We start from the raw sequence: 14,393 nt of genomic DNA on the forward strand, positions 1-14,393 counted from the left end.
TATATGGTATGAAATCCAACTATTAATAAGTGTATTCATTGTATTAAGGTATTTTCCATAATTGCTCCCTTTTTTCCATAATTATACAAAATACTTTCTTTAAATATAAGACATAAATATGAATAAAGAACCTTTTTCTCGGCTCTCTACAAGAAATTTTAAACTTATTCTACTCTCTCCCTCTCTTCCCTCATTCGTCTGACCCTAACTCTCGAGGCGAATTCACAAAGAAAAAATTAAGATCCAAACATGACACTAACGTATTCATTGAGAAATACTTAATTACAAAAAAAATTATTTAAAATATGTAATTATATTTTGAACCCCATAGTTAGAAATATATGGTTAAAAAAATTTTCCAAGAATATTTTCAAACGCTAAGAATCCTTCAAGACTTAATGATTGGCATGCATTTAAGAAATTTTTAAATAGAGGAGGCATCTTAAGAATATAAATAGAAAGACAGATTCTTAGAAAAAATGTGTACAATTTCTCATGTAAGCATGTGTGGGAACCTTATAGATTGGTTAAGAACTCCTTTAACTATAATCATATTTGGAAATAAATGTGAATGACATCTCCTAAACATAATTTATCATTTATCATTTTGAAGATTGACCATTTGAACATTCTTGAAATTACTTGAGAAGCAAGTTTGTGTTTCATCAACAAATGGCAGGGAGAAGACAATGTTGAACTAGCCATGCCAAGGATATTGATGTAGCTTATTCTTTGAGTTTGCGTCGAGATTTGATCCTCAATCTTGACTTGTTTCTTCCATATAGTGTCAAACTATTATGTATTAGAATTTTTGCAATGATATACAGAGAGTTTAATATCTTAGTGTTGAAATCAAGCTCGCTCCAAACACAAAATTTGAGAGCAATCCTAAGTGGTACTTAATTTCTTTCATGGAAATTTTGAGAAGGCCAGAAACATTAAGCCTAGCCCAATTAAAATAGTTACACCTTTATGAATTAAATCTTATAAAAAGACATTTTCTTATAATTACAGAAGGCATTAGTATAATATAATAATTATAGGTTATGAAAAAAATCTTATATTACTGTTGTATGAATCTAAAGGTGCCTTAGTTATCATTGTGTAGTAAGATGGTGACAACATTCATTTGCATTGATCGATAATAGGGTAGTGCTGGGTAAAGCTTTAGAACTCTCAATAAAACTTCCTCCATTTAATGTGTAAAATTAAGGCATATTTACAAATTTTAGATGAAGCACTCAAAAAAAATTATGCCAGGAATATGAATGCATCATGGAATAATTCAAACTGATTTTCATTAACTATTTAATATTTTTTATGACGTCTTAGTGTCTCTATGAGCTCAATGTTAAGCAATCAAGAAAACATTTAGGATATGTTTGAGACAGCTTGTACGTTTCAAGATAAACAGTTTATCCAGAAACGCGGCCCGCGGGTCAATCGTGAGATTCGCCCGAGATCTGCTTTTATTGTAAAACTAGAACAACGTTTTCGAATAAGCGGGCAAAACGCGCGATTCAAACGGTACCGCAGCATTTTCAAAAACGCCCCCAAACTTATAAGCTGCCCCAAACGGGTGCTTAATTATCTCGACAATGATAAGACAGTCTCGAAATAACCATAAAACACCAAAAATTGGTATTATTTTTTAACTAAAAAATGACTTTTTCATTTTCAATTATGCTGTCTACGCTGTTCGGATGATGTTAAATACCTTGTTTTGGCAATCAAAATATTGTCTCAATATTTGTGCAGGTAACACATCAATCTTGAATCTACTGCATAATAATAAGACTAACGGGGATGCGGGAAATTGAGAACTATTTATATAGATTTTGAAAACCATTGCATCCACCTTCAAATAAACATTTAAGATGGCACTGATCTAAATGTGAAAAACATTGAGGTAGACACCGTTTCATAGATAAATGTTGTGCATCTTTTAAAGGTCATTTGAGATCAATTTAGGATCTGTTTGGGGCAGCTGCAACTTATTGAATAATCTGCTGACAGCAGATTAAAAATAATCTGCTGATAAACTAGATGCAGTGGCTATTAGAAATTTTTATTTTTTTGGAAAAGTCAGACCGCTGCCAAGAAACTGTCACTACACCTAGATAGGTGCGGTGTGAAAACGTCACTTTTAGCGTTTTTAAAACACATAAGCTGTCAAAACGCAATTTACCAATCCATGTGTGTTTTCAAAACACAACCGCACCAAATAAGCTGCCCCAAACGAACCCATAATCTTATTTTATTTATATTTTATTTCAAAATAAAACATGATTGGCATATTAAATTAAAATAAAATTATTTTTAATAACAATCGAAATATCTAAAAACTATCTTAAATACTTTCAAATAAATATTTTTAAAAATAAAATTGATCCCGAATGTCCTACAAAAATCCAAAATTATACTTCCATTTTTTAAATTAAGCAGAATAAGAAAAAAATAAATAAATTTTCTGACAAATATAAATTCCATTATTGGCAGCATGAGTGCCAATGGACAAACATGCGATTATTTTATAGCAACTCTCTGTAAATAAGAAATGCCCAACAGCAATAGAGTTGAAGGCATCTACAGCAAAATCCAGAAGAGGCAGTTGGTATTCTGTCGGCTTCGTATCCATTGTTAGCAGGAAAGCAGATTTATGTATCCAGAAGATTGGATAAATAAACATAATATATATATATATATATATATATATATAAAGGTTGGTGATTCAATTTAGAATTAATTGAACTCATGTCAAGTTTTAGATATTGGTGCACATATAATAAATGATTTGAGATCAAATCAAACGATTAAGTTGGAATCAAACCATAACTTAACCGATCTGGCATCATTTGCTTTGAAATCAGAAAATATGCTTTGAGAATGATTACATTATTCAGTGATCTAGTAGGATATTAGATTATTAAATATATAAGAATCAATAAAAATTTTATTTATTTGTGACAATTTACAGATTTATGACTACTATAGGGCGCAGCTTTGAGTGACCATGCTTGATGGCATCTGATGTTGTGAGATGATGAAGACGTAAAGGGAAGAGGAGCAAAGTGATTGTTATGAGAAAAATTTACATACATACCTAGCACCTAAACTTCAATTTTTACATGCATGTTACCTTTACCCATGTTTGAAAAGGGGAGTTTCACTTTTTAAAAGGTAAATGGTGGTACATTTGTGTAATATGAAGGATTTCATGGTAATGTCTATTAGTGATGAAGAATAATGAAAAGGCATTATGAGTATGGCGTTAGTAATAAGGTGGATTAGGGCAGCATGCCAATCATTTGGTGGCACTGGAAGAATTAAAACTAAAATTTTCTATGATTCCATGAACACGCCCAATTTAAAACATAAGAAAAATTGAGAACTAAGATACAAATATAATGAGGGAGACTCTTATTTTTTTTCTTTTAATGGGGGATAATATGAGACATATTCAAAATAACCTTGGAATATTATTTATTAAGAAGATTTGCAGACATACCACTCAATTCCCCCATTTATTAACATATTTAACACCTAAACTGCAATTTTTACATACATGACATTTTACATATGCATGAAAAAAGGTATATTTCACATTTTAATATAACTTAGCCTTCAACTCCATAATCTCAACTTCATACCCTTTCAATAAAACTTCATACTCAGTTGAGTATTGATGCTCCTAGGCCATAATCTTTGTACGACTTTGAATGTAAAGATAAAATTCAATACTATTTACTATATTTGAGATTTCAATATTATATCATTATTAATCTGAATAATTCAAAAACAACCTAAAACTCAAAATTCTAAAACTCAAAATTGGAACTATCCGGTACATCTCTAGTTCCGTTCACAACTTCACCATTTGCTTTTGCAATGCCACGGTTACAAAAGCTTCTTCTCAAAAGACTCATCCCTATGAATCAAAAAAATATTATATCAGTACTACGCATGTAGAGTAACATGCGTAGCGAATGAAATAACGTCACGACACCCTGCGCGACAGAGCAAAAAACATGTGTTATTGTGTACTAGGAATATTTCTGGTGTTATAATAACACAATAACACATCAATAACACACAATAACACATGAATAACACAGGGAAGAATATTTCCCGTGTTACTGTACCGTTTTTTTCTATGTCGGGAATATTCCCCGTGTTTTTCAAGTGTTATTGTGTTATTCATGTGTTATTGTATCCTGAGAATATTCTTGGTGTTATAATAACACAATAACACATCAATAACACATGAATAACATGCAATAACACATGAATAACACGGGGGGAATATTCGCCGTGTTACTGCGCCATTTCTTTCTTCCTGTCGCGCGTGGCGTGATTTTATTGGCTACGCACGGTATTTCTACGTGCGTAGTTCTGATGTAATATTTTTTCCTATGAATCACTATGCTTCTTCAAACTTTATTCATCCTATCTTCTTAACGGCAAAGCAAATCAATCCTTACAAAATAAGTTGTAAGTTTTATTTTTCTTTATTCAAATATTAAATTTTCAACTTTCTTATCATATTCGGCTTGGCCACCCATATCATCCTTAACCACCTTGATGTCAACTCTAGCACCTTTTTCATCTTTTAAGATATTTATTACTATGCTTTCTATGAAAGCACCCATGCCACTCTATAGGTAACTCTTTCATCAAGATGGTGGCTCAATTCAGGAGCTTGGCCTAATGACATCTTTGATAGCATTGGTTGCTATAAAATTCAATGTAGAGTCCCCAGTCAGGGTGCAAAAGAACTGATATTCATCGGGCTTCTTCAAAAGTAATGTTACCTTCCGCATAAACCATCAAAAGTACTTAGGTCAGCAATCATCCCCAAATCTACAACAATTTCAGGAACATGATCAAGATTGCCAAACCGTGTAAAAATGTGAGTCGCCAAAATTTAATCAAACTCACTACATAAGTAGAAATTAAAAGTTCAAATATTAAATAAAAGCAAACTCATCGTTTTGGATTCAAGGGCAAGTAAAGCTTGAAATCATCTTCTGGAACAAAGTAATCTGATAGTCCAAAATACAATTCTTAGCTTCCACAAATTGATTGTACAAATCAATGAAGAGACTAAGTGAAGTAAAGCTGTCTCTTAAGATCCTTATTAGACTAATTTTGATCTGGGTATTTCTTCAAATGACTCAAAAAAGAAATACTTACTGTAGGTGTTGAGAATTTTGCATAATAACTTTATTGATATGAAAGGGGGTATGAATACAGGTTATATGAATTCTAAAATAGGAAAGACTAACGCCCATATCTCCAAGATTATAATTAATCAATTACTATTAACTAACCAAAAAAAACGAAAAACATAAAATAGGAAATAATCATAGAAGAAATAAATTAATACTAGTAACTTTTAACATAAAATAGAAAATAATAGGAAAAGAAATAAATCAATACTAATAACTTCTAAAACTCACCTTCAAGTTGAAACATAAATGTCAATAATGTTCGACTTGGATTTGTCAAACAATGGGAAAGGAAGATATTTTGTGAGGTAGAACTTGAACTATTCATCCCCAAGGCATTTAGGGAAACTTCTATTTGACTGTGGTTGTCTTCAACTGGACTTTCCACAATTCTTGTAGGTAGGTGGAAAGATAATATAGATAATGTTGCAAGGGAATAGACAACCTACAAAGAAAGTTGCAGGGCATGTTGCCTGCAAGGAAGAAAAGGAAAAGCTCCAAAGAGCGTGCTGCGAGAAAAAGCTACGAGGGTCTGCTGCAGGAAAAAGCTTTGGAGGCAGGCCTGTTGAATAAAAAAGCTCCGGAGGAGGGCCTACAAATTGACTAAGAGGTTCCGGCAGAAAAGGGCTTGTAGTAGGAGAATTCCATATCTGAAGGATTCTAATCCTAAGCGTACATTTGGCTTATGACCAAGTATGAAATGAGAAGGAATTTTAGAAGGTACTTGTTGTGATGCCCTTACTGCGATCCTTTTTAAGTCCGACGACAAATACGTAACTGCAAGCTGGAAGATACGTCTCCACAGCTGTCCTTACTGCAGGAATTCTGGAAGCTGTGGACGGGCCGGAGTTACAACCTGCAGGAAGACGGGCCGGGTTACAACCTGCAGGAAAAAAAAAATTTTCCACGAAGGAAGATGACAGGAAGATGCATCTCCACCAAGGAAGACTGTAAAAAGGGTCCACATTACATCCCTATAGGGAAGAATCTCTTGCTGATACGTTGGTATCTGTGAAAAGGAAGGTCTCACGAGAGACAAGCCCTGAGGGAAACAATGGGATAGGGAGACTGCAGGAACCATTTTCTGGGAATTACCTCTCGCAGTTGGATTTATGCAAAGGTCTAAGGGGAAATGAAACAAAAACCAGACACACCTACGGGAGGGAGAAGCTCCTGTAGAGGGCCTCAGTAGGAAGATGCGGGCCTGTGGCAAGGGATTTGTGCTACAAAGAGGAATCCAGAGAGGGTCTGCAACCACAGGAAGAGTGTTGGCTGCAGTAATGTAGAGATTTGGCCAGTAGAAGGAGATCCGACTGGCAAGGTTGACTGCAGGAAGATCCAGCAAAATGGAGATCCTGCTAGGAAATACAGCAGTAAAAAGACCCTGCAACAAGTATTGAATAGGTGAGCAAAAGGATCTGAATCAGAAATTGCAGCAGAGGTATCTCGCTGAAATTGCAGGGAAGTCCGTCAGATATTGCAGAAGGATCTGGCTGGTAACAATATAGGGATCCTGCTGGCAAGAAGAAATATACCATAACTTCCATGTTTATCCACAATTCGTCCTTCAGTTTGGCTAGTAGATTGCATGAAATTAGAAAAATGTAGTAATTGGCTGGATATGGATGCATGAACCCCCAACACTTCTCACCTTCTCGCGAACAGAAAACCCCTAAAGCCAGTTGGGAATAACATGTTTTCCTGCTTGTGAATCTTCCCCACATGAACTAAGCAACGGATAAGAACTGCAACTTTTGACTCTTCAAAATGCTGAAGAAGTTGGGCAATAAACTGGTCTTCCGCAGGTAAGGGTGTAAACGAGCCGAACACGAGCGAGCCATGCCCAACTCGTGTTCATCTCGTTTATATTTCGAGCTCAAAAAGTGTGTTTGTGTTCGGCTAGTTTGCTTAACGAGCCGAACACGAGCCATTCACGGACAAAGAGTTGTTTTGACAACCCTAATCACGTAGTGATATGATGTTAAAAATTGGGATAAGATTTAAAACATTATTTGAATCTGATTTAATAATTTATTACTTTTAATTGATTATAAATCTTTATAGTCTTGTAGTCAATTAAATTTTTTAAAAATTTTACTCATCAAAGATCAATATATATGTATGTATATATAAAATTGATTAGTAGTATTTCGAGTCAAATGCTTCAATCAGATATACACTTAATGAGTAGTATTTCGAGCCAAAACGAGCCGAACACGAACGAACACATCTTAGGTCGTGTTCAATTCGTTAACTTATCGAACGAAATTAACGAGTTGAACACGAGCTGTTCGCGAACAACGAGCCGTTTTGACAGCTCTATCTGCAAACACACGCTAGAAGCATTCAACTTAAGTTGAGACCTTAGCCTCTCATCTGCACAACATCCACCGATAACCTGAAGATCTAGCGCTTGAAGCCGCTACAAAATCCAATTCTCCACCTCTGAGAAAAGTTTAGAAATTCCGCAATAAACGGTACTATAGTCCAGCAGCTAGGGTATGATCTAAGGCTCGTAAACTGCAGTTAAAGACTACAGCGAGAGCTCTAGAAGCTAGAGGACTGCAAGGTGAGGAGTTTTGGCAGCTGGGGATCTATAGGGAGAGAGTTCCGGCAGCTGGGGATCTATAGGGAGAGAGTTTTGGCAGCTAGTTCCTACATGGAGGAATTCTGGCAACTAGGGCCAGCATGGAGAGGAGTTCCGACGGCCAGTAACTGCATAGAAAGGAGTTCGGTCGACTAGGGCCTTGCAGGGAAAAGTTCTGGGGGCTAGAACCTGCAGCGAGGAGTTCCGGCAGACTGAGCATGAGAACTTGTGGATCTTTGGATCACAAAATAATAAAATTTTCTCTAAGAATCAACTCGGGTAAATGAATTTTTATGGCCTTCTCTTAAAGAAAAAGAATACCTCCACTCTAAATCCAAATTGCTCTGGTCAAAAAAAAAAAAAATAGCGTCGGCCATTGCAAAGGAAACTGCTAGGAGCAGCAAAGAAAGGTACTAAAAAGAAAAAATAAGCAGCTCAAAGAAGCACAGATAGACAAGGAAGACAAAGTACAATATTGCCTAAAAAATAAAATAACAATAGAAAGCCTTATTTATAGGAAGAAATGTGGAAAACCGTTGACCACCTTAAGTCACATTTTTCAATCATATAACTGAGAGTACGAGTCAATATTATCGGTCAACTAAAAAACTCAAATAACATGCTTCTTTTGACAGGATCGAAAGCTATCTCACAATCAAATGCCAACTTACTAGCAATAATTTACTTCGTAGTGAAAGATGATGCTATAGTGAAGGTTAAGTTCACAGTGAATTCAAAGTGAAAGAACGAGTATAAGTAATCTACATGCAAATAAGCATCGCCTCCACAAATAATCTTAAGACCACAAGCATGAGGTGGGTATTCAAATAAATATATGAAAAATAGATCTAAACTAGTATCATAATTACAAGCATTTATCCAAAAAATTATCATCAATCTCATTCCAAAAAAAAATCATTGCATCAATAAAGGAAAAATCTATAAAAAAACATTGATAATTTAAATTTCTTCTTAACTTTTCAATGAGGTGCACTGAAATTTCAAGCAAAAGAAACATTAAATTAATTTCAAAAATGATTTGGGGAAGTTGGGGAATCAAGATTCAAGTCCCTCCCAATGCATGGGCACAATCTCAACTTGAGGTAGAATTCATGAGGAATTGATAGCTAAGATTAACTAGAGCAAAATGAGCTCATCACATACTATGAATTGACTCGTTCGCAGAGTCTCAACAAAATTCCTTGCGAGAACTACCTTTATCCAAGTTCATCAGCTTCCCAATTAAAGTCATGGCCAAAGTTCTCAAGCTAGCAGACAAAGTGATAACTCTGTCAGTTCAGCCTGTCTTCAACTTTCTTCAATCATAACCTCCCGGTCTACCCAAAGACTTTAAACCCCTTAACTTCATAAAAAATTTTATTTTGTAGGAGATTCTTGTGTTCTCAACACTCGTGCTAACATTAGGAAATCTAGTTGACTTTTAAGTAATGCTAGGTCTTTTGTAAAACTACTTGTCTTATATTCTCCCATCCTCAAGATGTGAGTTTGAGACTCCCCTTTAATAAAAGATACAATGACCTCTAAAATAGACTCCTCACCACCATAACTTGCAAATTCACCAATTTGAGCAACTTCACCAATGATCTCAGCATCAAGCATGGATAAGTCACTTCTCATCGCACTCTTATACAATTCCACCTTCAAAAAGGACTTCTTTAGTGATTGGTCTCTATCCATCTCAAGCTAGCTCACTCACTCATAGGCTAGGCAGCTTTAAGGAATCCATCTATGTTTCTGGTTTAAGTTTCCCCAACAACTTTCATCTCACGAGAATGTTTGGATATCAGCTCAAAGACTTGGCTTTATTTTAAGACATCAAATTATACAGCTTCAAGAAACTAGTGGATCTTTACACTAAATGATGATAGATGAGTAACAAATTATAAGCCCAGCCTTAAGTCTAAAGGTGTTCAACTTTAAAAACCACCACCAGAGATCATGTGATATTTTAAAGAAGTAATGTCAGATTGCTCTATTCCTAAATTGAAGTACCGACAATCACCTCATCATCACCAAGAATCCTCTCATCAATCACCTCCTTAGTCCCAAGGGCATATTCAAAAAATGAACTTGTTGGGTGGAGGACACATCTACAATTTTCATTGAGCTTGTCCATCATATTCTTCGGTGGTGGAGACACCCTAGTCTAGGAAAACACTCAGAAAATTAAGCTCTTTCATTAGCAACAACAAAGCATAAGAGATATTCAAGATTCTTAATCTCTTGACAAAGCAATTATAGATAATATCAAAGAAATATTGCATCAAAAGGAGCAACAAAATATTTTCTGAAAAAGCAATACACGACTTGCATGTATATCCACATCTATTAATATGTAAATACATGTCGAAGATCTAAGCATTATGAAAGCTAATGAATAATAACAAGTACAAGCCATCTAGGCCAAATTAGGTTCTTCTGGAATCTTATTCTTGTCATTGTAGACTGCTCATAAGTGATAAGAGGACCACCGAAAGGAACTCATGTGAACCCATATTGGTCTAGGTGAAATTGATTAGGCGATCATAAGGGCTTGAACCAAGTTAATTAATTCATTGATTTTGAAGTTCTTAAATCGTCTAAAATGTAAAAATTTCCAAGCCAAGAGCTAAATAAAACATCAAGCCACCGAGAATCTGATGTCATGAGTTGCCCATGACATAAACTCTATTTGAACCTAAAAACGAGCTAATGAATTCATTCAACTCACAAAGTTGCCCACACAAAAAAGCTACTCACCAAAGGAACTTCACTACTCAGTCATAATAGTCCACAAATAAGGGTTCTCCACAAAATCCTATTCAATCAAAAAGAATCACCAAAAGTTCCCACCATCAGACAAATACAGGTCAAACTTGTTCGCTACAAATCTAGCTACACGAATGTCAAATCATGCACTCTCTATGTAATCAATTTACAAGGTCAATTTTATTTCCCTAACCTTAGCCCTAATAAATAAAGAGGCATAGATATGAGTTAATCTTATAATTTAGACAAACTCTTTCATTTAAGCTTCACTCAAACTTTATCCTAATTTCTACTTGGATTCTCTCTCTCTCTCAATTCTCACTATAACTTGATTTGATACACACTTCCCAATCTTAAGTGGTTCAAATGAGTCTTCTACAGATCAATGATCAAGAAGCTGAAACTAAAGGTCTGTTTGGGGCAGCTGTTGATTATTTATAATCTGCTCTGATAAGCAGCTGCTGATAAGCAGATTATTTTGATAATTTGATAATTTACAGATTATCAAATAAACTGATTTGCTGTTTCGGGCGGCTTATTCAGAACAACTTATTGGCAGTTGTTGTTGGATAAATGACCAATTTTGCCCCTATTTAGTTAAAATGTTTGCAACAGAACTGTATAGGAAAAATAAAAGATAAAACAAAAGTCTCAAACAATTACAGATCAGTTACATAAATTAAAATACACTGCTCACTATTTTGTTACCTCAATTCTACAGCACAATCAAAAGAGCGCCTAAAACCTAGAACACTACTTAAGATCAAAAGCAAGTCCATCTAATTATTGTAAACATTCTAAAGAAAAGACTGAGCATGTTCCAAATCTTATAAGTCGGCTCAAACTCAAAAACAATCTAAAAGCAAATATCACTTATATTTTTACAATTGAGTTTTTGCTCCATCTCAACAACAGATTTAAATAATTTCATGCATGAATACCATAGCTCAAAAAAAAAAACATTCAGAATCACCAAGAAAAACTGAGATCAACAAAACGATCCAAACAAAAAAGAAAAATCTAAAGGCAGAAGAGCACAAAGTACTAAGGTCTTTACCTATTCTCGGCAGATCAACGCAAACCCGGTAGAATCGTCATTAACTTCGCCCATCAGCTCAAAAGCAATCGAACTTTCCTGATCCGAGAAAGATACAGAGCAAGGAGCTCGGAGCAACATGAAAGTCAACCCGATTCTAGGGTTCGCAGTGAAAGCGGAGGAAAAAACGAGAAGAGAAGAGGTGAGAGAACCAAAGAAGGAATCAGAGCTTCCTCCGGGCCTCGAAATGGCAGCGAAATGAAACGCTAACTCGGGAGGGCGAGGCGAGGGCGAGGTGAGAAGAGAGGGGCATGGAGGAATTTTTCACCTAACGCACGAAGCAGACGCAGGACGCAGGACGCAGCCCCTTCCCCGCTTCTTCGTCTATTAACAAAATTTTGGAAGTGCGTCGTACCGGCACGAAATCGCAGCTCTGAACGCCTTTTTCAAACATCCATGCGACGTTTCCATACCGCCACCACAGTCAATAAGCTGCCCTAAACGGGCCGTAAATCTCTCTTCCCGCTTTGCTCTTCAAGCTTGATCTACATCTATAGCAGGATCTAGTTATCTTTGAGAAAAAAACATTAGATCCAACACCAATGAAGAAAATTACAATCAAAATCTAAATAGAAAACACTTTCAAGCCAATTACACAAACAACGGAAATAGCCAACATACCGAAAAAAAATTTCAAGGATAGCTATCATTTCCACTTCCACAAAGAGAGATAATTTCAGGAGTTGACTAAAAAATTTCTATAGAGAAGTTAAAGGTGGTGAAGCTTCCATATTTTTATTACAATTAAAATTTATGAGTTAGTTTTTAGTGTATCCTTAACCTTTCCCTAGTTTGTCACGAACCAACCCCAATCCCTTCCCAAATTTTGCATAAGGCCCACAAAAATAAATAATAATAAACTTCTTCGTCTTGCATATGTTACTAACAAAATCCAATTCACTTCCTTGATGAAACCAATAGAACATACAGTTTGACACAGAGACATCTGCTGGTTGCCAGAAAAACATGCAACTAGGTCTAATGGAAGGCTACATGGCATTCAAATAGTTCGTTAAATTGAATTGAATAGAATGGTCAAGTTAAAGTTCAATAAAGTAAATGATTTATTCAACATACCTGGTTTTCCCTCAGGCTGTCTTCTTCCTAAGTTATTAATAAAGTAAAGATTGCAGTGCTTGCTAGTGCTAGCACTCATTTTTGTTTGTACAGTACATATCCATGATTCTGGAATTTCCAAATTATAACAAAACTTCATCCAATTAGCTGTGACCACCAGAAATTGCCGTTACATTGGACTGGGCATTGTTAATTGCACGACGTAATTCAGCAGCAAAGTCCATCTATCAGCATAAAAAAAATTGAAGATACCAATAAAGTGGGGAAAAAAGCATAGAAACAATGAAAGATCCCATATCCACCTGATGAGGGAGCTTCAGATGCCCCCAAGATGTCCCACTGGCTCCCGAATACATTATTGGTCTCTCTAGCGCACAAAAAGTACGTCCTCAGGTAAGAATGTGAATGAATATCTTTAATGTTTCAGCAATATTATTTATTTGTTCTATTAAATTGCAAAAAATAAAGGAATAACAATATTTTCAACTGTAAAACCTAAATTACAAAAAACAAGGTAAAAATAATGGCACTGGAATCTGATTTCTCTTGTCACTGAAACAATCTGAATGGACTCTTTTCTGTCTTTTGCACTTCATTTTAATCTCTGTGAATTGATATGCATCAGAAAAATTAGTCTTGAATATGTTGGTTTAACCTGAAATCGTATAAACTGTTAAACTTGGAGCGTATAAAGATTCAACTTTTGTCTAGTTTACTTTAGGTTTTCAATATTTTTGCATTTTTTTAGTATCGAGTAATGCTACACTGTTGATGCCCACCCAAAGAAAATCTTTGATAAATTGACATGAGTACCATACATTATCACATGAGGTTATTAAGCTCTCCCTCCTCCCTCTCTCACCCTTTTTATTGCTCTTAGTGCTAGCGCATCAAGCTTTTTTTCAGGTTGAAGGTCATTAAGCATGGCATTTTTTTAGCATTGGTCAAGAGCAAAATTTAATAAGGATGGGTATTTAAACTTACATTTAGTTGCCATCACACTAGCCTTTTTTGGTTTTTAATTTTTTTTTTGTTGAGTGAGTGATCTTACTAATTTACGATATTAAAATAAAATTTAGTGCATTTGGAGCAGCGGAATGGAGGCAATGTGATGTCGCACCACACATTTTTATGTTTGGCAAAACTACATTTTATCTGCTTTTTCAAAATACTGCAGTTGAAACCGGACCTGGCTAAGTGCGATGATAGTTAGAAAGCTACGGTCTAGCTTTTTGAAAAAAAAAAATTATAATAGTCATCGCAGTTTTTTGAAAACAACTTCTTCTGAAGCAAATTTAAACTGTTTCTTCAAACAGCTATAGCTGCCCCAACCAAGGTCTATTTTAAGACAAATTTCCTGATGTTTTTTTAGATATTTCTATGGTAGAAAGCTTTTTTTTTTCAACCTGAAAAGTTAAAGTGCGGTAGCTGTCAAAAAGATACGATCCGACTTTTTGAAAATAAGATAAATTTGTAACAACCACCGTAGCTTTTCGAAAATCAGTTGCTTCTATAGCAACTTCACAACCGCTTCTTCAAACAGCTGCAGCTACCCCAAACAAAGCCTTAGGCCCCGTTTGGGACAGCTTAAATGTGCGGCGGCGTTTTTGAAAAAGTCGGCGCTGCGGTTGAAAAA

At 35.3% G+C, this 14,393-nt stretch overlaps 1 protein-coding gene across 3 annotated transcripts in view; it reads right to left on the reverse strand.

Moving 5' to 3' along the window:
* Positions 1 to 12,456: 12,456 nt before the first annotated feature.
* Positions 12,457 to 14,393, reverse strand: part of LOC110020557 — a 40,075-nt gene continuing 38,138 nt past the window's right edge. The window contains exons 5-7 of one of the 3 annotated variants that reach the window (XR_002293540.1): positions 13,060 to 13,124; positions 12,758 to 12,981; positions 12,504 to 12,669 (exon numbers count right to left, since the gene is read on the reverse strand). Coding sequence is in view for 2 of the 3 variants with exons in the window: in XM_020718699.1 (XP_020574358.1) it covers positions 12,901 to 12,981; positions 13,060 to 13,124 (146 nt within the window). In the remaining variant the exon portion in view is untranslated. Of the gene's footprint in view, positions 12,982 to 13,059; positions 13,125 to 14,393 lie in introns of all 3 variants that reach the window. The other 2 variants (XM_020718699.1, XM_020718697.1) reach the window with 2 other exon arrangements.

The sequence above is a fragment of the Phalaenopsis equestris genome, unplaced genomic scaffold, assembly GCF_001263595.1.
Source record: "Phalaenopsis equestris unplaced genomic scaffold, ASM126359v1 Scaffold000100, whole genome shotgun sequence".
NCBI classification, from domain to species: Eukaryota; Viridiplantae; Streptophyta; class Magnoliopsida; order Asparagales; family Orchidaceae; genus Phalaenopsis; species Phalaenopsis equestris.